A 16,047-nucleotide genomic window follows, 5' to 3' on the forward strand; every position below is an offset into this window, starting at 1 on the left:
TCTCCCACGAACCTTGTGCGCAACTCCGATGGGTTGTTCTGAATACACCCATGCATTGCTTGTCCGAGGCCCCTGGCACCGAGAGCCTGATACTGTGGGGAAATGGACAGCGCTACCAAATCTTGCGGGGTTGACACCCTCTCACACTCCGCGGAGTGAGTGCCTCGGTCCGTGGTGCTTATTGCCGAGTGCTGTTCTAAAAGGACACTGCCTCGCTGTCCTTGACTCTGGTTCCGGCCAGTAGTATGGAACGCTGACAAGTATGGCCTCGCACTTACGCTACGACAACCAAGTTGCTATCATCACTGGAGCTGGCAACGGCCTGGGAAAACAGTATGCCAAATTTCTCGCCTCACGCGGTGCTAAGGTTGTGGTCAATGATCTAGGCGGCACCTTCAATGGCAAAGATGCCGGTGGCAGAGGCGACTCCAGGGTCGCCGACATTGTGGTCAAGGAGATAAGGGATGCAGGTGGTATTGCCGTGGCCAACTATGATCCCGTCCAGAATGGCGACAAGATCGTGAAGACTGCCATCGATGCTTTCGGGAGAGTCGATATCCTCATCAACAACGCGGGTATCCTTCGCGACATCACACTCCGCAACATGAAGACGGAAGACTGGGATAGCATCATGGATGTCCATGTCCATGGCGCTTTCAAGACAGCCCGTGCAGCGTGGCCGTACATGCGTAAGCAGAAGTACGGTCGAATCATTAACACGTCATCGTCATCTGGTCTATTCGGAAACTTTGGACAGAGCAATTATGCAGCGGCAAAGATGGCCCTGGTCGGTTTCAGCGAGACCTTGGCCAAAGAAGGAGCAAAGTACAACATCACTTGCAATGTGCTCGCACCCGGTGCGGCTAGCAGACTGACCCAAACCGTCTGGACCCAAGACATGATGGAAGTCATGAAACCCGACTGGGTCGTTCCGCTTGTGGGCGTATTAGTCAACGAGAAATGTCATGAGAATGGAAGTATCTTCGAGGCGGCGGCAGGTCACTACAGTAAGATCCGGTGGGAGCGGAGCAAAGGATTCCTCGCACGCCCGGAGGACTTGACCGCGGATATCGTGCTGGAAAACTGGGAGAAAATTGTGAATTGGGCGGGTGCAGAGCATCCAAAAGAACCCGCAAGGATTTTGCAATTCCTTGACGAGGCGAAATCCTTGCCGAAGACCAACGCCCGAGCTGGAAGTCGGGTGAGCTTCAAAGACAGAGTGGTCCTGGTAACTGGCGGTGGTGCTGGATTAGGACGAGCGTACAGTCTTCATTTTGCTCAACTTGGCGCAAAGGTTGCGGTGAACGATGTCAAGAATGCCGAAAAGGTCGCCAACGAGATCAAGTCTAGGGGAGGCGAGGCAATTGCCGTGCCAATGTCCGTCGAGGAGGGAGAAGCTATTGTGCGACGAGTGGTAGAGACCTTTGGCCGGATCGATGTCGTGGTCAACAACGCCGGAATCCTAGGAGACAAGGCGTTCATGAACATGACAGACGAGCAGTGGTATTCGGTTATGAACATTCACCTACGGGGAACATATCTCGTCACCAGAGCCGCCTTTCCGATCATGTTGAAGCAGAGATATGGACGCATTGTCAACATTACCAGCACGAGCGGCATTTATGGAAACTTTGGACAGGCCAATTATGCAGCTGCGGTAAGTCCATTTCAACCCCGTCATCAGAGCATAAATAACCAACGACCCCCTTGGTAGAAATGCGGCATTGTCGGCTTCACAAAGACCATCGCTCGAGAAGGAGCCAAGTATAACGTCGCGGTCAACTCACTAGCCCCCACAGCCGGGACGAACATGACTCGAACAGTCTGGCCCGAGAAAGACGTTGAGGCCGTCAAACCAGAATATGTCGCGCCCGTTGTTGCGGCACTGTGTAGCGAGAAACCTCCAGCGACAGGACAGCTGTTTGAATCCGGTTGTGGGTGGATTGGAGCCACTCGTTGGCAGAGAGCTCGGGGCGTTGATTTTGACCACGAAAAGGGCGTACCGAGCGTGGAACAGGTTGCGCAAGTGAGTCTTTGACACGGATAGGCAGATTCGGAACGACCGTCGCTGATGAAATCTTCAGGCATTCCCAGAGATCTGCAATTTTGACAATGGTCAGGCAGATAACCCAGATACCCCACAGGACGGAAGCAAGTACACCATGGGCAACGTACTGAAGAATCCAAAGATTGTAAGTCCTGGATGTCTTGAGAATTTGGGTCTTCTAGACGCTGACGATATGACAGGCCGCAGCATTGTCCCAAGAGAACCGCGCCAACCGCAAATATATTGCAAAAATTCAAGAAGCCATATCAATGAAGCCTATCCCATCAGCTTACACCTATGACGATCGGGATGTCATTCTGTACAACCTTTCCCTAGGCGCGCACCGCACCGACCTCGACCTTGTCTATGAGAATTCGCCAAACTTCCAGGTTCTCCCGACGTTCGGCATTGTACCCACATATTCCGCGACCACGCCCTGGAAAGTGCAAGATATTGTCCCCAACTACGACCAACGCATGCTCCTCCACGGAGAGCAATATCTAGAGATCAAGCAGTTCCCCATTCCAACATCGGGCACGCTCAAGACAGAAACAAGCTTGGTCGAAGTCGTCGACAAGGGAAACGCCGCCCTTGTACGCAGAGGCGCCACCACCGTCGACAGCGCAGGCCGACCCGTCTTCTACAACGAAAGCGTCGCGTTCATCCGCGGATCCGGCAACTTCGGCGGCCAACGCAAACCGTCCGACCGCGGCGCCGCCACGGCCATCAACACGGCCCCATCCCGCGCCCCGGACAAGGTCGTCGCGGAAAAGACATCCGAAGACCTCGCGGCCCTGTACAGATTGATGGGCGACCGCAACCCCTTGCACATCGACCCGAAATTCTCGGCCGCGGGCGGCTTCAAGGACCCCATCTTGCACGGCCTGGCCACCTTTGGAATCACGGCCAAACACGTCTTCCAGGCGTACGGCCCCTTCAAGAACATTAAAGTCCGGTTCAGCGGCACCGTCTTGCCCGGCCAGACCATCGTCACCGAGATGTGGAAGGAAGGTGGAAAAATCCTGTACCAGGCCAAAGTGAAGGAGACGGGCAAATCCTGCATCAGCAATGCGGCGGTCGAGTTGTTGCAGGGGAGTTCGAAGCTGTGAAACACCTAATCTAGGTCTAGGTAGGTAGGCGGGTGATAGTAATACGTAGTACAGAGTACTCGTTTTTTTACTGGGCTGGACCGAGCCCCTCGTTTGTACCTACTTGCAGTAGTACCGACGAGCTTAGTACAGTAGATACAGTACTTGGAGATCTCTTAACCGCCCCCTGAGACCCCACCTTTCCGAATACGGAGCCTCTAAAGTATAGCGCTAGTTTTATTTAGGAAGAGCGAGAGAGCCCCGGGGCGATCGATCGACGACTAGGCTCGATTTTGAAATTTTTATTTTCTTCTTTTCTTTTCTTTTCCATCGCATTGCCGCCAGACAAAGCCTAGTTCAGGGGATAGGAGGGAGGAGCGGGAAGATGTATATATGTGGCGTGCATGCATGCAGGCAGCGTGACACGCAAAATGTTGAGATGACTTGACTTGACCTGACCTGACCTGCCTATTACAAGAAGGAGAATTGAATGCCGGTGGAGCTGAGTGGATTACGAGGTAGGTACATAGGCCGGGGATGGAGATTGTATTGGCAAAGGAGGTCCATAGCAAGGACGAATAGCATACCTAGGTAGGTACGGGACTCGCGTCCGATCAATAGCCTGGCCATGTTTCTGGACGGATCAAATGCTACTTGGAAGTGAAGTATCAATACATATGTACTCCGTATTTTTATTCTCACTCTTGCAAATATAAACAAAACACAGTTTGTGCTTTTGCTCACACTGGAGCTTCGCTAAACACACGACACGTCTAGGGAGGACCGTCCCCTCTGCCACATACAGGCTTGCCGCATATCAATTTTTGCCTCCATGTCCCTTCTTCTTACTTCATTGCATCTCTTGCAGCCGTGGAATCATCCGTCAAAAGTTCCTACATATTCAAATCCGCCTTCAACCCTGCCTCAAATCCAGATAGCATCGGGGGTATATACCATGGTCACATCGTCAAACATTTTCTCGTCAATGTACAACCTTTTTCAAACAGCCTTCGCCCGCTGAAAGAACAACCAATTCACTCCCAAAGAACAGAGTCTTCGCGCGGAACTCATCAACCTACACTGGTTCGAACAGGTAGCTTAAGCTTCCACCTCGTGAAAATCAAATTCATCGTCCACCGGAATGGTGATACCCCGATATGTCTCCGGCAGTTCCAAACTGTCGCCTGTGACTGTTGAGCCGTTGTGGCTCCCGGCAGTGCTAAATAGAAAATCATCACCGCTTGTCAAGGATTCCTCGGAAAAGCTGAGCAGGCTTTGAGGCACGGGGGCTTTCGCCGCAAGATCCATGCCCGAGAGGTGCCATGTGTCTGGAGTCCATTCGTTGCTGGGTACCTGATAGAGCGAATTGGTGTTGACTGGAATTTCCTGATACATCACCGGGTTATTTGGGTCGAACCCATCTAGAAGCGTTTCCCATCCAGAGTCGGGAAGGGTAGGTGTTGGCTGCTTCTTCGGAGGGAGCATCGTGCTCGAGGATGTCCTGGTTTGCGAGTCGCCAAACTCATCCCCAAGCGGCAGATAGTCTAGGTTTATGGCTGGAGTACCCAGTGGCCCTGGGGCGTTGATTTGGCGAGGCGAGGAAGTGGCCACTGGCAAAACTGGCAACGATCGGGTGGAAGACAAGCTGATAGTGCTATTTGCACGACGGGCTGGGCTAAGGGGCGTCGGTCCAGTTTGGGGCACAGTAGCACGCCTGTTGGGGTCCTCGGGCTTTCCTTTGTTGCTAAATGAGGACCATCGTGAGGCAATCGCTTGCAGCTGCTTCCTCGTAGATTTTGACCTGGATTCAGCAGGAGCAGGCATTGTGCTAGCCGCTTTTTGAGCGCTGGTAGTGGTCTGATCTGGACTTCGTGACGAAGCCGGCCGCGCTTCTATTGGGATAAAGCAGGTGGCGATCTTCTGAAACTCCACCGCAGCTGGCGCATTCTCGGAATGCAGCATGCCCACGAGCATGGTTAAGGACTTTTGGTTGTCTTTGGCGAGCTTGCTGTCGTCTTCCAAATCAAGCGATTGCCAGAGTATCGCCAAACCTGAGTTCAGCAGGAGGTCGGCCTTGTTCAGTGGGAAGGTATAGTTCATGCGGCGCTCTAGGAGAAGATCAAGAATCTGGAGAACATGCTTGCCTGCGGCCGCCAAAACGATGCCCGCAGCTGAGGAAGCGCTTCCTGACGCGTGGCAGAGCAACGGTCGGTGAATCAAACTTCTAGTATAGAAGTAGGCGAGTGACTGTGGAATGATTAGAGTTCGGGGCAGAAAATGAAGGGACCACAAACATACCAATAGTGGCGATCTACAGCCGATCAAATTCGTCGCTGGCTTGTCATTGCAGAAGCGCAAGCGAAGATGCTCAGGTAGTTCCTCTGACCATTGATCAAGCTCGTCAGAGAGCGCATGAAGTTTGGTCAACGATAGTTGATAGCTAGCTCTGGCGGGATACAGGGTATCCAAAGCCTTGGATAGGATTCTGGAAAGGCGGAACAAAGAAAGTGCGCTCGAAATCTTGGTCAGTTCACCAGGAAGAGTAGGAGAGAAACCTTGAGTGCTAAGGTTCTCGTCGTCGACGTCGGCTGGGTATTCTGTGGTTATGTCACTGTCTCGGAGGAGGACTGGAGTACCAGTCGCGGCAGATATGAATCTGGAAAGAGGTGTGAGTCATTTGAGACGAACGTGAAAGGCTTACGGATATGTTGACGTCGAGAAGGAAACCAAGAACTTACTTGTCAAGGACATATTGGCTCCAGAACACCTTCTTTCTAGTCTCCGCCTCGAGAGGCGACAAGCTGTGATATTTGTGTCCCTGATGGAGCTCGAGTTCGTGGCACATTGTGATTGCAATGCCACGATGACGCGCTAGATGGGTGTAGTCGGCTCGCAGCATGTAACAGATCTGAGCTAGGACGTGGCATTGGAGGGTTGGGAGTGAAGCATTGGAGGACGTCGAGTAGAGAGCTTTGCGCCATTGAGCCTCGTATGACGGAGTGTTCTTCTTTGGAGTGGAAATATTGGAAAGCGCTGCAATTTCAAAAATCAAGAATAGTTGAGCGTATGCTTGCTTATTGCTCTGCCAGTTGCCCGACTCAGGGTTGGCGAGGTACTGTTCATAAACTCGAAGGAACGTCGGTCGATGGAGAACCGGCATCAACGGTTGCCATTCCTGGAAGAAGAGATCTACTCGTGTTAGTAAGGTGCGCGACAATAGCAAAGGGCGAAGTAGTAAATAGACATACTTATGTATTGATCAGAATGAAGCCTTGGGGGTACTTTGGGGCCAGGGACAGTGGTTCGCCGCGTGGGCTGGATGACTTTCTGTAGGCCAGACGACGAGATTCCAGTCGTTTGCTGGCCAGCTTCTTGTACTTTCTGATCAAATGCCTCGACGAAGGAGGGCGTGGTCGAGGAACCAGTCGAAGTGGCCTTGGGCTGCACCGGTGCCGGGATTTCAACGTGCAACACCTCTTCTCTGGCGGATTCAACTTCAGCCTTGACCTGTGCGGCATGTGAAGGCGACAAAGATGCAGAGCACTTTCGAGAGGGAGGAGAGAAACTGTGGATGCGGGAGAGCATGTCGATCTTCTCATCCTTCTCGTCCAGCAGCTCCTTGAGCTCTCGGACCTCAGCCTCGAGGCCGCGAACACGGTCTTCCAATGATTCTGTGTAACCTCTGGGGAAAGCTCTGCGACTCAGCTTGTCGCTGGTCTTGCACTCGAAGCCGACATTGGCACACTGAGTACAGCATGGCCTCACGCCGTCGCACCGGATCTTCTTGCTGCGGCACCTGTCACAAGCTTGCGCAATCCTGCTCTGCGTACTGCTCCCCACGCGAATCATCTTCATCGGCAAGATGCCGGGCATCGTGGCAAGATATGTGAGGTCTGTGACCGGCGTTGCAAGTATTGCAGCTGCATATAAAGTACAAGAAACCACGTTTCGTCGTGCCGGGGGGGGGAGGGGGGTTGAGATTAAGGAAGGGCGTTTTCAAGCAGATGATTCAACAAATGTCCACAACTTCCAAGAGAACGAGGATCGGATGTAAAAGAAAAACAAGCACAGGGGCGAGAGCGAGATTATGACAACATGCCACCCCGCGACAGAAGAGAGTAGTTGGATGCGTATTCGAGGAAGATCAGGGCGAGGGAAGATTCGATTGGGTGAATTGCGTTGGACGGGAGGTTGGACAAGGGTACGGAGCAGAACCAAGCTGCAGGGAGGGCGGGATCTGGATGTCTGGGGGGGTGGTCTGAATGAAGTTTTTCTTTTCGTGTTCGAGTTGTGCAGGAGAAGTTTCGCAGTGTATTGGATTTGGGAGGAATTCGCTCCGACACGGCCAAAATATGAACTATAGGCCGCTCCCTGGCCACTGTGGGTGGCTTGGGGCTAGCCTGGGGATGCACATCGGGGCATGGAGCGAGGAAGGAACAGCGCGGGGTGTGAAAGTTTTGTTGAGACCCCGAGTATCAGCGCTCCGAGTCCAAGGGCTAGGCAAGTGCTAGGGAGCCTAGGAAGGCCTGGGAAACCCCTACGGGGCCTAGTGTCCCCAGGCCGGGCACCGGCTATTCCGCCCAGATTCCATCCAAGTGGCCTCAACGCATACGACATAGGCAGGCAAGCCATCATCCCCTTGGGTGAATTCTCTTCTTACAGGCTATCGTGCTCTTTGCTCGTTCCAGCTGGGTTCCATTTCCCCGCAGACGTCGAGCACCAACAAGTCACAAACAAGATCGGCAGAAGGGGCAAAAGGCCCCAATAATAGCGTTTTCGAATCGACCTTTCCGACGCAGCCACCTCAGTAAGATGGCTTGGGATCCAACCAAAGCGCATTAGTCGCCTCTGCTTCCATCCACCCGAGCAATTCCCGCCCAGAAGGGTCAGGTTCCCGACATCATGCGATCGATTTCCACCACTGAAAACGTATCTCGGCCTCGACTTGAATCGAACTACCGCTCCTCTTGCCTCGTTCGCTTAATTTGCCCAGTCTTGCTGTTGGTCTAGCGGAACCGCTCAAACACCACCATGAAGCAATTCAAAAGAGGTGGCAAGTGGCAATGATGTAGATGGGATCTGGGCTTTCATCACCTTTGGTAGCAGCACGTACATGGTGCTGCAAAGAGCCTTCATCTCAGCTCGAGGGTTGAATTGTCGTCGCTGGCTGTCACAGCACTGTCTCCGGCCCAGCACGAGTCTTGTCGGTCGCCCATGGACGAACGGAAGCCTGCGGAAAAACCCCAGTATGAGCCACATTGTCTACGACTCGATGATCCACCCTGTTGCAAGAGGTAAGGAGGGGCCAGCGATAAGTTCTGCCTGCCATGTCCGGATGTTAGATGCGTCGTCAGCCCACTCAAGTGCAGAAGTGCCTCAAAGCCGTACTTTGATTTGGTAGCTCACACCACTCAAACCATGCCTTCCGGGCTGACCCGCTTTAAAATGGAAGATGGAAGCCTGAATAAGCATTTCTTCGGTTGGGATCTCTGTCCATCTCGCATTTGAACCACGAGCCTGGTTTTACGAAAAGTCGTCTGGGGTTCCAGCTGGGGACTCCGTGTCGGCCTGGCCTTGTGCCAAGTAGTCACCGACAACCTTGGATTCCAGGAGTCCTGCCTTCTGTACGAGGTAGGGAATTAGAATACGCGCTAGTAACATATGCAGTATGCGAAGTAACGTACCTCTCTCTCAAGCGTTTCATAGGCCCTGGTCAGGAGCTTCATCTCCAGCCCCCGAAGTTTCCCGATGGGCCCATATACCGACTCTCTGACCTGATCACTGCGAACAGTGCTGATATAGTGATCTTCACTTTCTGCGAGTTGTGATCCTTGAGCTTCAATCCTTTCTTGCACCGTTACAACGGCCCGCAGGACGAATATGTCTCGGAGGCGGTCTTGAAGCAAGATGGACTGTAATGTGTCCGTGACAAGCGCCTTGTCTTTCCACAGAGCCTTCAGCTCCGCATCTCCGTCGATAGTCTGCTCCACTCGAAAATCTAGACCGTCTTCCTCGTTGACGCATGCCCACCAGACAAAGCTGCTCTCCCACCGTACCTGATCTGAGTCATCGACATAGATACGGACCCCTGGTGCTTCTTGCGCCAACCGGATCTTGGCCATTCGTAGAGGGTCGTCGGCTGGGATGGACAAACTGAGGAACATCTCCCTGGCACTGCTCGCGTGCTCTTCCAGAAACCCATAAGAAAATATCATCTCGCATGCTCCGCCGCACCCGTACATTATGGTAATCTCCTCTCCTTGTTGAACGATCCTGTCATCTCGGACAACGAGCAATATGGAGCCTGAGCCTTCATCCACCTCGAACCTGGCATTGTATCGGCGGTCGGAGGCATGATTGGCCATGTCAATGACAGGGACCATGCCAACGCCAGCATTGCGGGGCAGCTCCAGCGCACGAGAGCGATACATGGCATCTGCAAGTTTCCAATCTTCCAAGGTCAAGCAATCTGCACATTCACTCCACCAAATCTCTTGGCACCAGGGGATCTTTGCAGTTGCAGCTTTTAGATTGTCGAATTCCCGCTCCAGACTAATCAATTTCTGGTCCAGTGCTTCTGCGAGAGATGTGCCAATGAGTAATTTCCTCTCTTCAGCGGTGTAGAATGTCGGGAGAAGGATCTCGTGCGGCAGCAGTTTGACATAGCCGGCGAAAGGATTGTTAAACCCCAGCGCACGGCCCTGGGAGCTGGGAATGTTGATCGTCATCTGGTAGATGAGAAACAATAGCACTGCCGTCCGAGGATTCTGGTATTTAGGCCGAAGAGTCAGTGTGATGCAAAGATGACCTACCTGATGGATGCTTCAGACACGCTGTTGTCTAGGCCTACCTGGGACAAGGCAGCTGCTGCCTCGATGAGTTCTTTTAGATCCTGATCTGCTTTTGCATATTGCTCAACTCGCTCTTTTGACAAGACCAGTTCGCTGGGGACAGCAACAAGTGGCTCTCCCGGACCATGCTCGCTCTTTGCGACCAAGCCACCCCCTTTGTCGTTGCCATCTTCTCTCATTATGTGCGGTTCGATCGAAGCTTGGAAGAGCTGAACATCATTGAAATGAGCCCAAACATGCAGGTCCTCCAGCGGGAGCGCGACCTGCTTCATATTCTGGTCCTGGAATTTCAGTAGAACGTGACTTGGTGGTCTAGTGGTGCTGGCTGTTGGACATCGAAATATTGATCTATGGTGCCCCAAAGGTTGTCGTCGGAAAATGACGGAGACACTCTAGTTTCAAAGCTTGGCAAACGGCGGAGCATAACTGTCTCAGGTGCAACCATCCAGTCTTGAACTCTCGAGAAGTGAAGGCTCTCTAAGTTTGCCACTGGTGACGTCCTTGGTGACATTTCGTCCTCGAACTTGTCGACCCAAGGCCTTTGGGTGTCCTTGATCAACCGCGCCAGAGAATGAGGATGCAGGTCCCCTCGGTCACTTGGTCGCCCCATCTGATGTCTATGTCATTCGTTTATCTTGACGTGAGCCAGACCTGGCCGCCACCGCCGCGTCGCTGCTCCTCGTTTTTGAGACATGGTGGGCTTAATTTTGCCTCGATTGAATCCCATTTCTGACCTTTTCCTATCTGGGTGCCTGGTTGGTGTACGTAACTATTCGCAACGATGCAACCAGTGCCTTGTTAACTGACGGTGCTTGAATCCCGAGAGCCCAAAGCTGTGGTGTTGCCGCTACATACTCACTTTGATATCCTATTCGCCATCAATATTCAAGCTAGGGGATGAACTCAGCACGGTTGCGGTAACGAAGCCAAAGAAAAAGAGTACAGTCGTCCGTCTATTTCTCATCATTTTGGAGAAACTGGGGGATCAACACAACCCATTCCCAACTTGGCTTTCCCCATCTCTCGGTCCTTATGGATAGCAATGAGAGACTACTGCACCTCGGGGTCTCCGCCTTTCCCCGGCACAGCTGGGCAAAAGACAATGGTGACACCGCGGGACCGATCGCCAGATTTCTAATTGCAGCCAGCAATTCGGTTCTGAGCCAGCCTTGTCTCCACATAAGGGATGCAGCCTCGCTGTTCACTGATAAGGAAGGTTTTCCGATATCCAGCCTTGCCAACCCCGCATTTTCTAGACCTCTTTTTTTCCCTCATGTGTTCTCAAAGCTCTTTAGGATTGGTCGACGAACTAGCGAGTAGATTGATGAGCTTCAAGTCATCTGATCGGGAAGTGATCATTCTTGTAACACCTCCCTTTCTGCATGCTCGTGATCTTAGCATTTATCCCCCAAGAAGATGCAGTTGGTAAATGATGAAGAAGGAAGACGCCCGATGGAGAGGACTAATATCATGGTATCTCCAGACAGCATTCAGTCGACTCCAGATTGGTGCAATCAGAAGATCTTCCAACGCAATCGTCTGCCCCCTCGTTCCTACTATATTCCGGAGACGGCCATGTGCTTGAACGGGAAATGGTCCTTCAATTACTCTCCGAGCCCTCAACAGGCGCCTGACTGTAAAAGATTCAGCACGAATTCCCCATACGATCTAAAAAGGCAGGAGGTTTCCTGGGCCCCCATCAATGTTCCAGGCCATTGGCAATTGCAGGGTTATGGCAGACCTCATTACACAAACGTCGTCTACCCCTTTCCCGTCTGTCCACCTGATGCACCAACCGAGAATCCCACTGGAACTTATTGTCGAGATTTCGATCTCCCCTCCACATTCAACGAGTCTAGTCAGCTGAGAATGAGGTTTGACGGAGTCGACAGCGCGTTCTATCTGTGGCTGAATGGAGTGGAGATTGGCTATGCTCAAGGGAGTAGAAATCCGGCAGAATTCGATGTCACAAGGCACGTGGTGAGAGGCAAACCCAACCATGTCCTGGTCAAAGTTCTCCAATGGTGCTCCGGAAGCTATATCGAAGATCAAGATCAATGGTGGCTCTCTGGCATCTTTCGCGACGTGCATCTAATAGCATTTCCAGGTCGGACACGAATCGATGATTTTTTCATCAGGACGCATCTTGATGGAAAGTACGAGGACGCAGAATTGGACGTTGACCTCGATCTGGTGTTGGATGATGATTGCTGCCTGTCCTTGACACTTGGGGATACCGAAGGCAGAACTATCAACAAGGAGGAGCATATCCTCATTTCAGCAAGATCTACAAAATACTCACATTCGATCAAAGTCTCGAATCCACGCAAATGGACTGCAGAGACACCTTATCTCTACCGGTTAGATATATGCCTTTGCCCAGTCAAAGATGGTACTACTCCGATTCACTCTATCCACCACCGTGTCGGTTTTCGCTCCGTTGAGCTCAAAAATGGCAACATCTGCGTCAACGGAAAAGCCATTCTATTCCAAGGCTCGAATCGTCATGACAACCACCCGCACGTCGGCCGAGCGGTATCACTCGACTGGGTTCGTCGCGACCTCCTGCTTATGAAGAAGCACAACATCAATGCAGTGCGATGTTCTCATTATCCCTCCCACCCTGGACTCCCTGGCCTGTGTGATGAATTGGGTTTGTGGGTCATTGACGAAGCAGATCTCGAATGCCATGGCTTTGCTACTGCAGCCGCTTTAGGGCTCAATCTTGACGCCCTGGGTTACGATGAGAAGGTACAACGTACATCCAAAGACGCTGCAGATTACACCTCTGACAACGTCGAGTGGGAATCTGCCTATCTTGATCGGATGCACCAGTTGGTTGAACGGGACAAGAACCATCCAAGTGTTATCATCTGGTCGTTGGGCAATGAAGCATTCTACGGCCGTAATCACGCTGCCATGTCCAAGTGGGCGAAGCAGCGTGATGCTGGCCGCCTGATACATTACGAGCCAGACTGGCAAGCCAAGTCCACCGACATGATATCTCACATGTACACATCTCCTGCAGACTTGAAGAGGGAGGCAGAGTCCGAGGGCGATGATTTCGAGAAACCCATCGTCCTCTGTGAATATGCCCATGCAATGGGTAACGGTCCAGGGCTTTTGGGCACGTACCGATCCCTCTTCCGCTCTCACAGACGGCTTCAAGGAGGATTCGTCTGGGAATGGGCGAACCACGGACTCTGGAAAGAAGATGCCGACGGTAAAAAATACTATGCTTATGGTGGCGACTTTGGAGATGTGCCGAACGATGGCACATTCGTCATGGACGGGCTGTGTCACAGTGACCATACACCCACTCGGGGCTTGGTAGAACTGAAGAAGATATACGAGCCAATTGAGGCCATGCTTGACGGGACAGATCTCATTTTGCGAAACCATTACGACTTCATTGGATTGGAACATGTCAGGGCGGAGTACGACGTCCAAGCTTGTACGCAAGGGTTGGTTAATCCTGCCCCAATTTCAAATGATAACAGGGCTTCACCTAACGACCCCCTGAACAGGACCAAGCTCATTGCGGCCGGAGTACTAGCCATTCCCGCAGTCCCACCAGGCAAGGAAGGAAGAATCCATCTTCCAGATGATGTCTTCAAGAACAAGACTCCCCACGAATGCTGGTTCACGGTTTCATTCCGGCTGAAAAGGGACAAGCGATGGGCAAAGGCCGGCCATGTGATAGCGTGGTATCAGACTCAACTGAGCAAGCCCGCCACAAATCTCAAGTCATCCTTCACCAGCGTTCTCTCTTCCGAGCACGGAAGCAAAGTAGGGACAACTTCATCTCCCGCTTCTTCCAGCGCGCCAGTGCTCACCTTCTCCTCAACCCATCTGGACTACAAAATCTCCAACTCCACAACCACCATCACCTTCGACCGCGTCCGCGGGCAGATCTCCTCGTTCACCCACAACTCCAACCCAGTGCTGTCCGACACCCGTGTTGAGAGCGACAACCCGGCCTCGCCCTCCCCGTTGCTCTCTCTGGACTTTTGGCGACCACCTACCGACAATGACGTTGCATGGCAGACGGGCGAATGGAAAAGATACGGTCTGCATATGATGACAAGTCGGTTGAGGAGGTTCGAGGCGAGCATGCAGCCGAGTTCGACGCCCTCGACAAGGATCAACGCGGATTCGGCGGACGAGGTCGTGGAGGTTCCGGTGGTGACATTGAAAGCCGAGCATTCTCTCTCCCCACCAAGTCTGGCCTGGCATTTTGATGCTATTACTACCTACACTATCAGCACCGCTTCGACTGCCAGTCCCAGCAGTAGCAACCACGTCGACTACTCCTCGACCGCAGGTACGGAACCTCGACTGACGATGCAAATCCACACGCGCCTTATCCCGCATGGCTCGCACCCACGCAACCTGCCCCGGATCGGCCATTGCATCCAACTCGCACCTCAATACAAATACGTAAAATGGTTCGGCCGCGGGCCGCTAGAGTCTTATAATGACAAATACCTCTCTCAGCAGGTGGGGATCTGGGAACGCAAAATCACCGACATGGCACAACACTACGAAGTACCCCAGGAGAACGGGAACCGAAGTCAAGTACGGTGGTGCACGGTATCGGCGGTACCGTCAGAGGACGGCCCTCTCTTTGCAGAGGTTGGAGACGGCAACAACGACAACGACGGTGCCGACGGGAAGGCAAGGCAAGGTCCTCTAACTAGCGAAGTCATCCCAGTCCCCATCTTCGGCGCAACGTACCTCCCAGGCCCCAATGCCGAGCAAGATCGTCCACACATGCAATTCTCCACGCAGCTTTACGACGCCGCAACGCTCGCCAACGCAAAGCACCCATGCGACCTGCTCGAGCCGGGCAAGAGGAGGAACGGTGCCCTGTGGCGCCTCGACGCGGACGTCGCTGGCGTAGGCACCGCAGCGTGTGGGCCTGGAACGGAGGAGAAGGACCAGGTGCTGTGCCGTGAGATGGAGTGGACTTTGGTTCTGCAAGTTCTATGAACGAGGACACTGTCAATTTGGGCCCTATCAATCTTATCCATAGGGGCGGGGAAGGGCAAGGGAAGCGGAAAAGGAAAAGGGAAAAAAAAAGACAAAGAGAGGAGAGCCCAGAGGACAAATGACTCCGGACCTATGTATGTAGCGCCCTAGGATCAAATCTTCAATGTGGCTCTTCTCTCCTCGTCATGCTTCCTTGCCCAAGACACGAGAGAAAAGATCGGTACGGAGGACATATTACACGGTGCAGAGAGGCACCCCAAATAGGGGAGCAATGTCCGAGTGAGGACCTCGTACCCCGTACTGCCCATACTACGCGGGCGCTACGTAGTACGTACATAGGTGCTAGGTTCATACAGTAGATACCGGTTGTCGGTTAGTGAAATGGTTCGAGGAAGCGAAGGCCGATCGCCTGCGGTTTAAGATTGGGCGTGTTTCTTTTTGCTTTTCATTCTTTCTTCTTTTGGAGAGAACAAAACTCGGCGAAGACTAGGCCGCCGTCATCAGGTGCATGCACGCTTCTCCTTTATCTTGATGGCGAAGCAGGACAGACGCAGTACCGAGTATGGAGCGGTCTCTGGAATCTGGACCTCCTCGCACAAGTACATACCGAGTAGAGTTGATAACGAGACGCACGTGTTCCCATTGTACATGATACGTGTGATACAGGTTGCTAGTTGCGAGCATGACATCCCCCTCTATTGATATTGTACACTATTGCTACGTCTAGACAAGCATGTTGGATAGTGGGGCACAAAGGACGCATGCGGCCGAATCCGACTTCGAGAGTTTCTTTCCAAGTTTGAGTCTTCGGATATCAGGCCGATCCCGTTCTTCAAAGCATCCACTTCATCCGTATATCATAATCCAGGCCCGTGCAAGGAGTAAAATGGCACCGCAGCTGCTCCAAACTTGGCCAGATCGAGTTGGCTCCCACAGTTATATGTCGAGTCTGTATGGAAATGACCAGATAAGCGTGCAACTGTTGATATTTCCACAGGTGCCAGTGCCTTGGTTATTTCCGTTCCATATCCGATGGGAGGAACATCTTCGAGATGGAGCCGAAGCCGAT

At 52.6% G+C, this 16,047-nt stretch overlaps 4 protein-coding genes across 4 annotated transcripts; 2 read left to right on the forward strand and 2 right to left on the reverse strand.

Annotated features, from left to right (window-relative positions):
* Window positions 1-262: 262 nt before the first annotated feature.
* Window positions 263-3,156, forward strand: A1O5_07452 (uncharacterized protein; the record flags this gene model as incomplete). Its single annotated transcript, XM_007748041.1, has 4 exons — window positions 263-1,657; window positions 1,715-2,026; window positions 2,085-2,192; window positions 2,248-3,156. The coding sequence occupies 4 exons, from the start codon at window positions 263-265 to the stop codon at window positions 3,154-3,156; spliced, it is 2,724 nt and encodes a 907-aa protein (XP_007746231.1).
* A 1,077-nt stretch (window positions 3,157-4,233) lies between these two features.
* A1O5_07453 (uncharacterized protein) lies at window positions 4,234-7,008 on the reverse strand (the record flags this gene model as incomplete). Its single annotated transcript, XM_007748042.1, has 4 exons — window positions 4,234-5,382; window positions 5,434-5,791; window positions 5,874-6,324; window positions 6,384-7,008. The coding sequence occupies 4 exons, from the start codon at window positions 7,006-7,008 to the stop codon at window positions 4,234-4,236; spliced, it is 2,583 nt and encodes an 860-aa protein (XP_007746232.1).
* A 1,650-nt stretch (window positions 7,009-8,658) lies between these two features.
* Window positions 8,659-10,258, reverse strand: A1O5_07454 (uncharacterized protein; the record flags this gene model as incomplete). The annotated part of the gene is made up of 3 exons (XM_007748043.1): window positions 8,659-8,757; window positions 8,820-9,902; window positions 9,986-10,258. The coding sequence occupies 3 exons, from the start codon at window positions 10,256-10,258 to the stop codon at window positions 8,659-8,661; spliced, it is 1,455 nt and encodes a 484-aa protein (XP_007746233.1).
* A 1,144-nt stretch (window positions 10,259-11,402) lies between these two features.
* Window positions 11,403-14,978, forward strand: A1O5_07455 (uncharacterized protein; the record flags this gene model as incomplete). The annotated part of the gene is made up of 2 exons (XM_007748044.1): window positions 11,403-13,450; window positions 13,514-14,978. The coding sequence occupies 2 exons, from the start codon at window positions 11,403-11,405 to the stop codon at window positions 14,976-14,978; spliced, it is 3,513 nt and encodes a 1,170-aa protein (XP_007746234.1).
* Window positions 14,979-16,047: the final 1,069 nt, after the last annotated feature.

This window comes from Cladophialophora psammophila, assembly GCF_000585535.1.
Source record: "Cladophialophora psammophila CBS 110553 chromosome Unknown aczJe-supercont1.11, whole genome shotgun sequence".
NCBI classification, from domain to species: domain Eukaryota; kingdom Fungi; phylum Ascomycota; class Eurotiomycetes; order Chaetothyriales; family Herpotrichiellaceae; genus Cladophialophora; species Cladophialophora psammophila.